Source organism: Diplodia seriata (assembly GCF_021436955.1).
Source record: "Diplodia seriata strain FDS-637 chromosome Unknown scaffold_5, whole genome shotgun sequence".
Classification (NCBI taxonomy): Eukaryota; Fungi; Ascomycota; class Dothideomycetes; order Botryosphaeriales; family Botryosphaeriaceae; genus Diplodia; species Diplodia seriata.
The window spans coordinates 1,807,158-1,822,041 of record NW_027117312.1 but is presented as its reverse complement, the minus strand read 5'-3'; the positions used below and the strand labels follow the sequence as shown (position 1 = coordinate 1,822,041).

The 14,884-nt window shown below is 56.4% G+C and overlaps 5 protein-coding genes across 5 annotated transcripts; 2 read left to right on the top strand and 3 right to left on the bottom strand.

Moving 5' to 3' along the window:
- Positions 1-377: 377 nt before the first annotated feature.
- Positions 378-898, bottom strand: TXNL4A (Thioredoxin-like 4A; the record flags this gene model as incomplete). The annotated part of the gene is made up of 2 exons (XM_066776991.1): positions 378-703; positions 793-898. 2 exons carry the CDS (start codon positions 896-898, stop codon positions 378-380), a joined length of 432 nt encoding a protein of 143 aa, XP_066632833.1.
- A 902-nt stretch (positions 899-1,800) lies between these two features.
- On the bottom strand, positions 1,801-3,310 carry SLS55_005543 (uncharacterized protein; the record flags this gene model as incomplete). The annotated part of the gene is made up of 3 exons (XM_066776990.1): positions 1,801-2,319; positions 2,376-2,905; positions 2,956-3,310. 3 exons carry the CDS (start codon positions 3,308-3,310, stop codon positions 1,801-1,803), a joined length of 1,404 nt encoding a protein of 467 aa, XP_066632832.1.
- Positions 3,311-7,536: 4,226 nt separating this feature from the next.
- On the top strand, positions 7,537-9,211 carry SLS55_005542 (uncharacterized protein; the record flags this gene model as incomplete). The annotated part of the gene is made up of 3 exons (XM_066776989.1): positions 7,537-7,967; positions 8,026-8,707; positions 8,759-9,211. The coding sequence occupies 3 exons, from the start codon at positions 7,537-7,539 to the stop codon at positions 9,209-9,211; spliced, it is 1,566 nt and encodes a 521-aa protein (XP_066632831.1).
- A 347-nt stretch (positions 9,212-9,558) lies between these two features.
- On the top strand, positions 9,559-11,216 carry SLS55_005541 (uncharacterized protein; the record flags this gene model as incomplete). Its single annotated transcript, XM_066776988.1, has 3 exons — positions 9,559-9,793; positions 9,849-10,937; positions 11,053-11,216. 3 exons carry the CDS (start codon positions 9,559-9,561, stop codon positions 11,214-11,216), a joined length of 1,488 nt encoding a protein of 495 aa, XP_066632830.1.
- Positions 11,217-12,552: 1,336 nt separating this feature from the next.
- On the bottom strand, positions 12,553-14,283 carry SLS55_005540 (uncharacterized protein; the record flags this gene model as incomplete). Its single annotated transcript, XM_066776987.1, has 2 exons — positions 12,553-13,816; positions 13,868-14,283. 2 exons carry the CDS (start codon positions 14,281-14,283, stop codon positions 12,553-12,555), a joined length of 1,680 nt encoding a protein of 559 aa, XP_066632829.1.
- Between the last annotated feature and the right edge of the window lie 601 nt (positions 14,284-14,884).

Sequence of the window (14,884 nt, the reverse complement as noted above, 5' to 3'; positions counted from 1 at the left end):
TAAAAGTCGCTTAACTAGAGCTTGTAGGCTTCGCTCGCGCTTGAAGCCAGTTTGTACGCTAAAGACTTACCTTGTAAAATAGCACTTCTTACCTGTTGTCGAGGGGTCTGGTAATGCTAAACTTCAACACGTCAGTTCTCACAACGTCACTTACTGAGCGCAGAAGGGTCATGATGTAAGATGACTTTTTGAGATGTATCGCATTAGCAACTCTGTTTTTTGAGGATCGCGCAATAGCAAGTGAGACCAACCAATCCAGCCTGAACGCCTGATCCCCATTTCTCCGGCCGGGCCTGCAGAGTTAACAGACCGCGGTGAAGCATGGCTCATCCTCCGAGGGAACCGCAAGCCCCGCAAGCATCCAAAGACACAAATCTCTAGTACCGATACCGCGTCGAATAATCCTTCGGGCTAACCACCAAACCACGGCCCTTCTTCGCGCCGCGATAGATGGTCTCGATGATATCAATCAGCTCCTGCTTGTCCTCCAGCACCCAGTTGAGCTTGTTGTTGTTGCCGGTGCCGAAATCGCACATCATGTGCTTGTTGCGGAAGAAGAACATGATGGTCATCGGGTCGTACAGCTCGTACATCTGCTTGAAGTCGGGCACCTGGTCCAGGTCGCACACGTAGATGACGGCGAAGTTCTTGACCTTGTCGGCGATCCGGTACAGCACTTCGTCCTGTCGCATGCAGTCGGGGTCTGTAGGAAGAAAAAAAATAAAAACGTTAGTATTGTGACGAATAGTGGTTGGTTGGTGGTGAGGGAGGGGGAGGAAGGGAAGGGCTTACCCCAATCGCGGCCGAAGCGGATGACCACCAGACGCTCTTCCTCGGACATGATGGCCTGGTCGACGTGCCAGCCGGTGACCAAATGCGGCAAAACGACGGAACCCATGGTGGCTGTTTGTTGCGAGAGTTGTGCAAGGCGGTTTGGACGTGGACTTTTGTCGGGAAACGAGAGCGGTCGCAAGCAAGTTCTGGTGCTGGAGCCGGGGAGCGGAGGGTTAGAAAGGAAGGTGGTACGGCGGTATGTTGTCGTGAGGAGAGAGGTTTGGGCAAGGATGGAGTTGAGGTTCCAGGCGGCGGCGCAAGGACCTCCGCGACGCGGGCGGTGAACTTAGCCGCTTAGCGCCCGAGGCTGATGACGTTCCATTCGTTTCGACCGGCGCTAGGTTTTTACCTGGCGAGCCTCAACCTTAACCTCTACTTTACTTTACGCTTACACCAATCACAAGTCACGAGTTGGGATGTCGATGGCCACAGGCAAGGAGATGTTCCCCAGAGAATGCATATCGTTCGTTATCATGGCCCATTCAATGTATGCGACTTGTTGCCGTATGAACCGCCCTGCAAGAGCTATCTACAGCGAGAAGCGCGCCATCCAAACCCAGATGCCAGAATCAGGAGCTGCAGTGGCCCCGTCCCAGGAAAGAGAAGTGAAGAGCAAAGGCTTGCTCGGGGAAGAGTAAGGGGAAGAAGAAGAAGAAGAAGAAGAAAGAATCCTCGATGCCCGAGGCAAACGAGTGAAGAGAAAGGAAGAAACAGCACCACAGGCTGAGAGTAGAAGTAAAGAAGAAAGTCCCACGAGAACGCTGGGCGAATGGCGAGAGAGAGAGAGAGAGAGAGAGAGAGTCAAACCCCCGATCGGACCGCGCAGTCGCACAGACGGGAACGAATCCAGTACAAGAAAGCAATCAGGCACGCCAGTCTTTCCAGCAAAAACACCAAGTAAAACCACCGGTCCTCTAATGCCCCCATACGAACGAAACCCATCATGCTTCAAGCTGAGGTCGTCATTTACGCCTGGTTGACACCGTGCCTGCCGTAGTGCCTCGCGCGCTTCATCTTCTGCGCATCGATGGTGGCGTATACCGTATCCGTAATGTACTTGGTCTCGTAAATCGTCTTCACAACCGGCGCAGCCGTAGTGTAGGTTGTCGTCTTCTCCGCCTCCGTCTCGGCCTCGACGCTGGAGCTCGCGAGAGTGAGCAGAGTCGTGGTTGGGACCGCGTAGCTGGCCTCGGAAGATTCCACCGAGGCGTCGGTCTCGACTTGCACGGCAGCCACGGTGGCCTTGCTACCGGACGACTCAAAGTTGGTGGTCGACTCAGCCATGGGGATGCTGGCCATGGAGGGGAGCGACGGGGTCAGGTCCTTGTCCTTGTTCGGCGGGCCGTCGAAGTTCTTTGCGTTGCAGTTGTCGTTGATCGTCTGGCACTTGTCTTCCCAGATCTTGCACCAGGGATCACCGCCGGTGGCGAGCTTGTCGGAGTAGTCCCAGCAGGCCTTGTTCTGCGTCCAGCAATCCTCTCCGGACTAGATATTCGGTCAGTTGCAGGAACCTTGGACGGGGAATGCGGTTGGGAACTTACCGCCCAGCAGCCCTTCTCATCCGAGTAAGAGGGGACTTCGTATCCACACCAGCCGCCCATCTCCATGATGCAGTTCTTCGGCTCCAGGCCTTCCTGTTGGCTCATCTGCTTGCTGACATCACCACTAGCGCCGCCACTCACGAGTTTGGCAACAGCCGGGCCAGGGGTAAGGTAGGGCAGGTCCATGGGCTCCTTGTAGATGTTGAAGGCAACGCCGGGATCGTCAGACTTGATGTAGCCAGGAATGCTGACAGTGCTGTCAGGACGCTTGTTGCCGGAAGACTGGAGGAAGATCTGAGCGCAGCCCGTGTAGAACTGCGGGTCAGGCGGGTTGGCAGCCGCGGCGTGCAGAGCAAGGAGCTCCGGCCTGGCGAGGTAGTAGCCGCCCTCGAGGCCGGAAGGAAGGTCGACGGAGAGCTTGTGGTTGTAGACGCCGTTGGCATCCGCGCCACCAAGCTTCTGGTTGCACCAGAGGTCCTGCTCCTCGTCATAGCCCTCATCCCAAATCTTGAACCAGCCGTCGCCGACGCCTGTGGCGTGTCAGTGAAGTGTTAACGAGCAGAAGCAGGGATGATCGTACCGGTATCGTTGATAGCGGAGTCGACCTTCTTCAGGTAGACGGCACAGGGACCCTTGTGGCCAGGATCGATGGCGCCCTTGTCAGGGTTGCTGCCATAGGCGCGCCACTCGAAGGACAAGGTAGCACCATCATTGACGGAAACGACGCGCGGGTTGCCCTCCTCGCCGTCGTAGCCGCAGGCGCTGGCGTCGGAGCCGAGGCTGATGGGGAAACTAGCAATCTTGGGCGTCTTGCGCATGCGAACGCCAACGGCATCGCCAGCAGACTTGCCATCGACCCAGAGGGTGGTGAAGATGGTGTGGGCCTCAACGGCGGCCGAGGCGGCCAGAGCCAAAGCGAGGGTGGAGAACTTCATGACTCTTGCAAAGAGCTTTTGGAGGGTTGAAAGTGGGCGTAGCTCGATCGACGGGCTGGTATTTGACTTCACGATAGCAGCGCGACGCAAAGCGGCAGGTGACGATTGTGTTTGAGCTGAAGGAAGGAATGGACAGGTCGACTGTCGTCAAAGGTGAAACCGCAAAGTGAGGGGGATAGAAAAGAACGTGGGTCGAAGAAGCCAAGGAGCTTTGCTTCGATGAGAAGGAGTGACGAGGGAGGGTGCCGTCAAGGCGAGAGGCGCGGCGGTTATAAGGAGCGTGGGTCGAGTTGCAGGAGCAGCGGAGAGAAGAGGGTGTGGTGTTGGAATACAGCGAGCACACGAGGGGCGCCGGGGTCAGGCTGGTTGCGCCGCCGGCCTCATATCGCGCACGCCGCTGCAGGCCTAGACGGCCATAAATTGCAGGCAGCTGGAGAGGCTTTGGGCGTTTTGTTTGCAGTGGAACCCTTGCGCGCCAAATGATGGAGGATGTGCAGGCCGACCAATGGCGTGGGAAGCGCCCGAGCGTTTGAAACAGAAGCGCCAGCTGCTCCGCAACCGCCACCCGCCTAACCCCCCCGTCTAAATGAGCCACCAACGCCCGCGATATTAACTCCTCTTGGCCTCGACCCGCGCCCGGCGCAGTTTCTGCCGCTGTCTCTGCCCGACCCGCGCGCTGCCCGGCTCAGCCTGCCGCCGCCGCCACCAAGGCTGCCGCCCTCCTCGCCGCTGCGTCGGGCCCTGCGAGCGCCCTGCGAAAATCATGGCCCGCCCCCAGCGTGGCCCGCCGATCATGGCGGAGGATCCAAGGATTTTCAGGCCATCTGGCAGCGTGGCCGCACGGCCCTGGGCTGACTTCTTGCAGCAACCCGCAGCAACTCACAACCGCCGGACCTGTTGCACCACATCGGGCCTACGCCAGACTCATCTCAAGAGTCGAGCCTGGTCCCGCCCAGCAGTCCGTCCTTGGCCCACCGCCCGGTTGTTCCACTATAACGTTAGACAACCGCTGCACCACCCAGCATCCTTCCAGCCCTTCACCTGGTGTTCCTATCAACGGCTAACGGCCGCCCTATTCCCGCTCCTCCTCCCCAAGCCTTGAGCCAAGCACCGCGTCGGCCCCGGTCGTCGGTGACTGCGCAAGCCACGGTAGCACAGGAAGTGCAGAGGCGGAAAACCCGGAAGCACGCAGGAACTCCCACGTAAACAATGTCTCTGATCTCCTCGGCCCCTGTCCTCTACGGGAGGGTCGAAACGACGTTTCCGTGCACCGCTGACCAGCAGCCTGCGCCTGCCGCCAGCGCGTCTCGTGGCCGCCGCCTTCGAAACCACTCGTTCCCGTCGTGCCCGCCTTTGCCTCTCCGCAACCGCCCTGAACCGCGTCAGGGCGGCTAGCCAGCAGACGTTCATGCATCTGTCTAATAACCACTCCCGTTGCCTCCTGTTCGAATTCCAGGCCCGTCTCAGCTCGCGCTTTGTCTCGGTGGGCGGGAATCTGTCCGACTGCCTCCTCGCCTGGCCCCTGCCAGGGGCTTGGACCTCCGCCTCGGTGCTGCTGTAGCACTTCCCAATGCACGCGACAAACGTGAGCCGGCAGTACAACGCCTTCGAGTGGCGGAGGTACCTGCCTGCCGCTGATCGTTGTTGCCTTTCTGGGGCAATGTGGCGCTGGGGCTCTGTCAGACCAGATAATCTGCAGCCATGACGGTCGACGTCATTTGTCCTGAGCTGCCAAGCAACTTGCCCTGCAGCCACATCGTATGTAGATGCACGGGGCAAGGAGAGAAAGTGGAGCACAACCATTTCGAGCCTCACATGCAAGGCGTCATGTGCAGTCGTTGAAAGAAAGTAAACGGGACACTGTCGATCCAATTCACTTCAACATATTAACCAGCGGCGCTGCCGTGCGGTATCCGGTACGTGTATGTGTGTCCTCTACCTACAAATTAAAGACCCCTCCCACGTTGCTCAATCTTCGGCTTTCTCCTTTGACTTTATCCCCGCCCTGTTGTGTTCCCGCTGTCGTGCATCGACTCACGTATCCAATCAGAGCCAGAATGACACATAACATTCTACTCCATCATGCAGACTAACATCGTTCAGATTGCTTTTGCATACGTCGTGGCTGGCGTCGACAACTCCACGCAAGCGCTGCGGCGCTCGTATGTGGATGTCAGCCCGCCGAAACGCCTTCGGCGAAGACATCCCCAAACTACGGACGTTTTGCAGTCTGGTTACTAACACTGGATAGCTGGTTTTGACGAGACATTCATTCCAGGCGTTTCGAGCCCCTTTCGAAGAGTCAGTACATGTAGGACTTGTTTTCTTTTCCCAACCCCCCGATCCAGTGCACCGCTGCCTGTTCCCTAACGCTTTCTGAAAAGAGCACTTTGCATGCGAACACCTGACCGTTGCCTTTTGACTTTCTCCTCATCTTACCCGCAGCCTACCATGTCTGCAATCTTCCAGAAGCACAGGTACCATCTTTCCAGCCCCCATGCTCCAATCGTTGCCACACCGCGCCTCTCCAGCACCGTGTAGCGCCATTGATCTCGCAGATCTCGATTCACTAGCTTTATTTGGGCGATGCTCCTCCCTCGTCGTACACGTGTCCGACCCTCCACACTTTAGTCTGCCGCACCCTCACTTATGTACTCCGGCAACGCCGTGAGTGCATGTATTTCCACATTGCCGGTGCATAAGCCGCCCAGCGGTAGCACTGATGTCCTGTGCTTTGGTGTGGCTCAAGGTAGATACTGGCATCCTCCTATTGTTTTAACACCGCAATGAACTGCAGTTCAGATGACCACGGACCTGTCTAACGTGCGTGGTACTCTGGCCAGCTACACGACAGAAGATGTCTGCGCATCGGACAGGGGCTGATCAAATGAATTATTGCAGGGAAGCGATCCGGCCGCCACTCCCCCACCGAGATTGTCGGGGGCAGTTCTCAGCCACGTGGATGGTTACGTTTTCCGCCATGAGTGATTGACAAGTGGCTCTCCCAGTCAGGAGAAACCCGCGGGCTTGTGCCGATTACTTTTCGAAAACAAAGGGAGAAAGGTATAGCATGATCCGTTCCAAAGTCTCTCTTTGCCTGTTGTTCAGCCTTGTCGGGCATGCATCGTATTCTCCTGTGATCATACCTGCCTTCACCGATCAAATCGTCATCTGCCAACCTATGAGTTCAGGCTTGCCACTTCGGTGAGACTGGCCATTTGCCAGGTAAGGTCGAAAAAGCTCCCATCGTGACCGGTCTCAGGCCTGGAAGAAAGGAAGTGAAGAATGCAGCTGGTGGTCACGGATGTCTCAACATCGTTACACGCTTGAACATGCTCTATTGACCCCCTTGTCTCCATTCCCAAGATGAGTTTGCCTGCGTTGATTGAAGCTTTTGGATGGTTTTCAAGTGTTTGCAAACCCCACGCTTGGACATCCAGTGGGTTGCGTTCACCGAAAGGGATTCTTCGAACGCTCATCAGCTGCGATGCACGAGGTGGCCTCGCCCTCGAACTGTGAAACAGCATATTCTTATCACCTTGTCGAAAGGCTTGACCAAGCCCTGTGTTTGAGGCTTAAGGCTGCTTGCGTTCATACTCGGAAGCAGGTGGGGACTGTAAAAGCTTGAGGTTTCTGAGGCGACGAGGCTGTGCTGCATAATCCTGGGAGCTGAACCTGTCGTGCTAGCCAATCGCCTTTGACTACGTAGTCGTCAGTCTCGGTTAGAGGATCCGCTGACAGCAGTGTAGTCCATTTGGTCTCGAAGGGCCTGCGATGTCTCATGGTTTTGAAGTTATTGTGAAGAATTCCGGTCATCTTTTCCACTGCAATGTTTCTTTCTACTATGTTTCATCCTTTCGAGTCAAAGTTATATGAACGCCCCTACATGGCTTCATATCGCAACAATGGAGAATAAATCACCACTACTCCTCCGTTGGCTTTGATGAAAGGGAAAAGCTGCCTCACGGCACACTACGTCGCGGCTTACTGTACGTGCTTTGGAAATATTGAATTTCTCAGCCTCGCGCAGACCCCTGCCTTTCAGCTCGTAAATAATATTGTGCCATTGGTCAGGCTGGCCAAGGCGTGTGGGCTGTCATACGGGGTCGCTTAGCAGGCTCTTGTAATCAGCCAGCCTTGCAACCCCGCTCCAACCCCAAGAATCAACCTTAACGTCACTTTACTTCCCTCGCGCCCCGGACAGGTCTTCCTTCCACACATTTGCAATGGGAGACCCATCTTCTATCATCGCCTTTGCTGAATCTATATGCACAACAAGCCTGAAGCTCGATGTATTTTTCATCTGCGTTCCGGATATTGCACCAGATGAGATCGAGTTACTCAGGCGCCAACTCGAAGACTTCCAGAAGCTTCTGCCTTTGATTAGGAGTCATTTCAAGGAGACGGCATGCCTGATGCGATCTCGAACTGAATCGTTGGCGCAGATAGGACTTCTTCATGTGCTGTATTGCTGCAACAAATTTCTTCAGGCAATACAGAAAGAAGTGCAAGGGTACGGTACGGAAGCTTTCTCGCGCCCGGAGTTCTACGGCAAGAAAGTATCGTGGAAGATCAACCATGAGAACATCAAGCAACTCAACAGCATGCTTGACAGTGCCAGGCAGAACATGATCCTGGGACTGCACCTTTCTGGCGCGTACGTCCTCTTTCACGAGTGAAGATCCGATGCGAGCATGGCTGACACGACAGCGCAGGAAATCCGATGCCGACATGCTGTGGGGTCTGAGCCAGCTCGGATCTGGCGTGACAGACCAGGGCGGGCAGCAGGAAAGAATTCTGGAGATGCAGAATACATTCCTGCGTTTCATTTCAGATATCCAAGGATACAACCAGTCGCTCAACCGCGAGTGGGACCTACTCAGAATCAAATGCAGCCTGCAGATGGAAAGCCTGGAAGGATCCAAGTCAAAACCCCTTCATTCCTGCGACGATGCGAATCTTGCTCAGGGGGAAGCAAAGCCGGACTCAATACTGCCCGTTCCCAGTTACGCGTCACCGGGCGATGGAGACAATGGCTGCCAAGATCACGAAATTCCCGGAGCGCAAATGAGGTCAAGCTCGGAAGCCACAGATGACGAGAACATTGGTATTGTGCTGACAGAAATCAGCCTTGCCAGGCCTCAACCCGAGCCTTCTGAGATCTATGAAGATGCGAAGAAGCGCTTTCTCGAATCTTGTGGTGACGAGGAACGAAGATATCTGGGTATCTCGTCATATCTCAGCCTGATCCGAAACACCGGGCAGTTCAACTCAATCTACCAAAAACCGCGCGTCCAGTCTTTACTAAACAAGATGTACGATTTAAGCACAATGTTCGGCAGGCAAGACTCCGACCACATGTCCGTAGTGTGTGGAGCAGTCGCGCTGTTGCTAAAGGTTTGCGCCTTTTCCAAGAATCAAACGGCACTCGGCTGATGGAGATGGTAGTCATACGAGTCGTTAAGCCCGTCGTTCGAGGAATACCTCCTGCTCGACCCCTTGGATGAGATGATGGTGGCAGTCGATTCGTGTTCTCGCGAAGCAGTCCTCTGCAATACCCCGGTCGTACAAGACGGCATTCTCAAGCTGTACACGGCGGTGTTGGAATGTTCCCAAATGGCCATGTTCTTGGTCAACAAATATTCCCGAGGTCTGAAAGACCAGCTTGAGCAATTGTTGCAGCAGGTTCTGGAGAGGTCCTACGTGCTGACACGAGTAGTGGGATATCACCACAACAATCAGGTTTGGAGAGCCCAAATGAAGAAACGTATCGAGGCGCAGAAAGAGATTGTGCAGACCATGCAAGAGCAACACAGGATTGTTGAAATGATCGAGGAGCAGGACAACACCGTGCAGAATATACAGATGCTTCTGTCTGTCCGAGTCCCAAGGCAGGACTGAACGAATCTCTCTTTTCTTGAGAAACAATATCGACGCTAAATATGCCACCGACTCGGCAGTCTCATCCGTCGCGACATGGGAGTGCGGGAACTACGACGGAACCATGCGCGCGGACTAGGCCGGACTGGGCAACTGTGACATCAAGACTTCCAATGGATTGAGCGCTTTAAAAGTCGTCTTTCTCATGTTCACGCGGCGATCTGCATTTGTGTGGGGAAATTCTTTGAGCGTAATTGCCGAGTTCTAGCCCTTGCGCTTCGCCAATTACGTCATTGCCGTCTTTGCTTCTAAAACACAACCTCTGTCGCGCTTCACCATGATCCCTACACACTCCTCCCACACCACCAATGTCTGCGACACGCCCCCCGTCACCGCCCGAGGAAAGCCGGTTCTCCAATGACTCCAGGAAAGAGGAGCAGGAGAAGCCTGACAGGGGCGAGGATGGAGGAGACAGCGGAGGCCCTCCGCCGCCCGCTGGCTTCTGGGATCCGCGTCTGAAGCACGTCAGGTTGGAAGCGTTTCGGAAATGGGGATACACCACTGTCGTCTTGATGTTTTTCATTCTCGCTGTCCTTTCCATTTGTGAGTCCACCGCATGTCCAATCCGCCAATCCAATCCGCTGACGGCGAAGAACAGACTGGGCTACCTTTTTCCACTTGCCTGCAAACATCAAGAACCTTGTCATCTACGTTGTTGACATGGACGGCGCCGGACCGTACGCCGCATCAGCCACCGGCCATGCCCCAATCGTCGGCCCAGCCATCACGGAGCTAGCAACCCAGATGCTGCAGCAGTCGGGAACCCTGGGCTACCGCATCATGTCCGGAGCACCCTTCGACAACGACCCGCTCCAAGTCAGGCAAGCTGTCTACAATGAAGAAGCCTGGGCCTCCATCGTCATCAACCCCAACGCCACCGCCCTCCTCTACAGCGCCATCCAAACCGGCAACTCCTCGTACGACCCGCTGGGCGCGTGCCAACTCACCTACGTCGAGGCTCGCGATGAGACAACGTGGTACGACTACATCCAGCCGCTGCTCGACCAATTCATGACCGAGGCCGCCACCACCGTCGGCCGGCGCTGGGCCGCCACCGCCCTGCAAAACGCCAGCGACCCGACCGTCCTCGCCAACCTGCGCGCGGCGCCGCAGGCCCTCGCCCCCGCCATCGGCTTCTCGCGCTACAACCTGCGCCCCTTCTACCCGTACGCGGCCTCACCCGCCGTCTCCATCGGCCTCATCTACCTCATCATCATTTCCTTCTTCTCCTTCAGCTTCTACATGCCCATCCACCTCAAGTACCTCAACACCGAGAACGGCCGCCGCCCACCCCTCCACTTCCGCCAGCTCGTCGTCTGGCGCTGGTGCGCCACCGTCACCGCCTATCTCTTCCTCTCGCTCGCCTACAGCCTGATCTCGCTCGCCTTCCAGATCAATTTCGCCGGCGGCAGCACTGACGGTCGCAGCGACGTGCTGCCCACCGACATCAGCAACGGCAACCCGACCGCGTACGGCAGGGGCACCTTCCCCGCGTACTGGATGCTAAACTTCTGCGGCATGGCGGCGCTCGGGCTGGCGTGCGAGAACATGGCGATGCTGATCGGCCAGCCGTGGATGGGCTTGTTCCTCATCTTCTGGGTCATCACGAACGTCAGCACCTCGTTCTACAACATCGACACCGAACCGGCTTTCTATCGGTGGGGCTACGCGTGGCCGTTGCATCATGGTATGTTGAAATTTTCCCCCTACCCCCTTTAACTTGCCCCCCCCTCCCCTCTTCAGTCCCGGAGGGACTAGTGTCATGGGATTGCCGGCTAACTTATCTCTTTTCCTGGCTGCAGTGGTGCAAGGTTCCCGCACCATCCTTTTCGACACCCATTCCAACATCGGGCTCAACTTCGGCGTCTTGCTCGCCTGGGCTGCCGTTGATACCGCGCTGTTCCCGTTCATGTGCTACTGGCTGCGCTACAAAACTAAAAAGGGCTTGACATTGTACTGGGCATAGAATTCACAGCGTCAGTATCTGTAAGAAGGGGGGGAAATGCTGGCTGCCACCGAGATAATATATAGAAGGGGAGTGGGTTTTTTCCCAGTGTTTGATATCCAACGTGAGAAGCACGTGTATTGAATCATGGAGAAAAAGTGTAAGATAGACAGTAGTATGTACATACATGTTCGCATTTGTATACGACTGTTGCCCTTCATCATCATCGGCAATATCAGTATCTTCATCATTAGCGTCAAAATAATGATCATCATCCTTTCTGATGAATATGCAATTCATCAGTCTGGTGCTGTGACATATATAAATTACTCTCGAGCCGCGTTGCACGCGAAGTCGCAGACCGCAAAGCACCGGAACGGCACAGTGAATCTATGGGCCCATCCGGGCCCACTCACTCACACTGTCTGCTCAGAGACTTGTGTGTTAAGTGAAGAAAAGAGTAGATCAAAGGAGGTTGATTTTATAGCATGCCCACGCTGCACCGGGCGCTTGGCGGCATTGAACCCGTGCCAGTGACGAACACTGGTCCGGCATCAGGCACGCCCATACGACCCGAACGAGCAACTATGATCCAATCAGCACTGTCATGACGTGCTTCTACCATGTGCTCATTCAGGCAAGAAGCCGTTAGCCGGGCCGGTCCGTCCTGACTCCATCCACGTCACTTTCCCATCGACATCCCGGTCCCCGGTGAAGAGCGCAACATGAGGAAATCGGATCTCTGCTCACGTATCAGGCAACAACCCCGTGACAAAACTCCAGAGTAGTCGGATAGTTTCAGAGTAACCTTCAGCCTCACAACCTCTAGAGACATCATCATCACTCGCTCGTAGCCCATCTCTTCCCCAGCCCGGCGCAAACCCACACACACACACACGAAGTCTCCTCAAGAGCCACATACGCATCGAATCCTACGACAATCATCTTCTTGTCTGAAACGGGTTTCTTTTTTTTTTTTTCCTTCTTTCTACGATCCTTCCGAGCTACTCCTCGCCTCCCAGCCCCCCTCTTTTTTTTTTTTTCCTACTCAGCAAAAAGCCGCTCAAACCGAGAGAAGAAGAAAAAAAAGTTATCCCACATGTCGGAAAGACATCACCAACACCGAGAAGAGAAAGTTAAAAAAAAAATTCGAGAGGTTCAGTGTTTCCCCCCTTTAAGATACGTATATCATCACCCCTCCCCTCACCCATCTCATCTCATCGTCCTAGCAACTCCACACACACACACCGATCGCGTAATCCACCACAAAATCTTTTATCCACCCCACCCCTTTAATTTTTTCTTTCCCTTTTCTCCCTCCCCTCCCCCCGCGCAAGACAACGCTCGCTCGCTCGCTCTAGTAGCTGCGGCCGAACATGACCCACTCCTTGGCCTTCTCCTTGCAGTTGGGGTTGAGGCAGTCGGTCTCGCCGCGGACGAGGCCGTCGGCGGGCTGGTCGTAGGGGATGCAGAGCGACTTCGCGCCCATGGACGGGGCGCGGGCGTCCTGGGCCTGGGCCTCGCTCTCGTTCTTGCGGGCGGAGAGGTCCTTGATCTCGTCCTCGCAGGCGCCGCCGAGGCAGTGGGGGATCAAACACACGCCCTTTGCGTCGAGGGTGGGCACGAAGTCGTCCCAGCTGGCGATCTGCTTGCGCGCGGCGTCGAAGGCGCCCTTGGCCTTCTGGAACATGTCGGTCTGGATCGTGTCGAGCAGCGCCGGGATGGCGTTGTCGAGCTCCGAGATGAGGATCTGGCCCTTGGCCTCGCGGTCGCGGCGCGAGTACGTCACCGAGTGCTTCTCGCGGTCCTTGGGCCCGAACTCGAGCCGCAGCGGCACGCCCTTGAGCTCCCAGTCGTTGAACTTCCACCCGGGCGAGTAGCCCTCGCGCATGTCCGTCTCGACGCGCACGTTGACCGCGCGGAGGACCTCGGCGATGGCCTGCGTCTCGCTGTACAGGGCCTCCCGGTCCTCGGGGGACGTCTTTGCGGTGATGCCGACGGGGATGAGGACGACCTGGATGTCGGCAACCCGGGGAGGGATGACGAGACCCTTGTTGTCCGAGTGAGTCAGGACCATGACACCAATGGAACGGGTCGTCAGGCCCCACGAGTTTTGCCAGACGTGGATCGGGGGCTTCTTGCCCTCACCCTCCTTCACGGGGCTGGGGTCCTCGACAGTGATGTCGAACATCTTGGAAAAGTGCTGGCCCAGGCAGTGGGAAGTGGCGGCCTGAATGCCTCTGCCGGTGGCCGGAATGTAGCCCTCGATGGTGGTAGTGTACTCAGCACCCGGGAACTTCTCGTTCTCGGTCTTGACACCCTGGACAACAGGGCATGCCAGCAGGTCCTGGTAGACGCCAGCGTAGTAGTCCAGGATCTGGCGAACCTCCTCGCCAGCCTCCTCCTTGGTCAAGTGGGCAGTGTGTCCCTCCTGCCACAAGAACTCACGCGAACGGATGAAAGGCATGGGGTGCTTGAACTCCCAGCGCACGACGTTGTTCCACTGGTTCAGCTTAAGAGGGAGGTCACGGTGGCTGCGGATCTCGTTGGCGAAGTAGGGGTACATGGCGGTCTCGGACGTGGGGCGGACGGCGACGGGCTTCTCCAGATCACTCTTGCCTCTGCCTAGGGTTCAGCTTCACAGTCAATCTTGAAAAGCCCGGTTGACTCACCCCTTGGTGACCCAGGCGACCTCGGCTGCGAAGCCCTCGACGTGCTCCTTCTCGCGCTGCAGGTTGTCGGCAGAAATGAAAATGGGGAAGTAGCAGTTCTTGACGCCCATCTTCTTGATGCGCTCGTTGAACCAGCCCTGGATCGACTCCCAGATGGCGTAGGAAGAAGGCTTGAGAATGTAGCAGCCAGCGACATCGTAGTAGGCGAGCATGCCACCCTTGGTCAAGACCTGCTGGTACCATTCGCCCAAGTCGTCCTCCTTGGCCACATCGATACCAATGAGGGCAGCACCCTCAACCTTCTTCTTCTGCTGCGCGGGCTTCTGCGCAGGCTTGTCCTTCTTCTGCTTGGGCTCCTTCTTCGGCTTTGCTTCCTTGGTGCGCTCGGGCACGGTGGTGGGCGCCTCGGAAGCCATGGCGGGGTACTTGCGGCGGAATTGAGCTCAGTAGCGATGCGGGCGAGGTGGTCTGGGGGGCGCCTGGGTGACGTGGAGTCGGGCGGAAGTGAGCGCGAGAGGAGCGGCGGCGTTTGGGCAGGAAACAGATAAGGAATGCGCAGGGCGAGGAGGGTGATACGCGCGGCGCCAGCGTTGAGTCAGTGGGATGGTGGAGGGGTCAAAAACAAAGTTGCTGCCGCTGTGGCGCACGGAGCGAGCCCCACAAGCAAAAGTCGTGGCACATGAAACGACATTTTGCATGCACCCACACCTAGATAGAATTGGATACATCTTTTTGCTCACCTCGGAAGGGTCTTTGCAACCTATTTTATAAGGATATCTGAGCGTTGCTAGCTTGGTAGTAGGTGTTGTATCCTTTTTGCGCGGCGTGGCTTTTGTTCTTGACCCTTGCTCCATGTCCGCCCTGCAGGCCGTGACTTTTGTCAACTAGCCTCGCTCCATACGCCACAGCGGCTACGAGTGACAGCGTGCGCCAAGGCTCAGCGCTCGGAACATCGAAACGCCGCTGGAGATCGCGACGCCGGTGGAAGGCGGCCCTGGCCCGTTTTTGTGGCAGAAG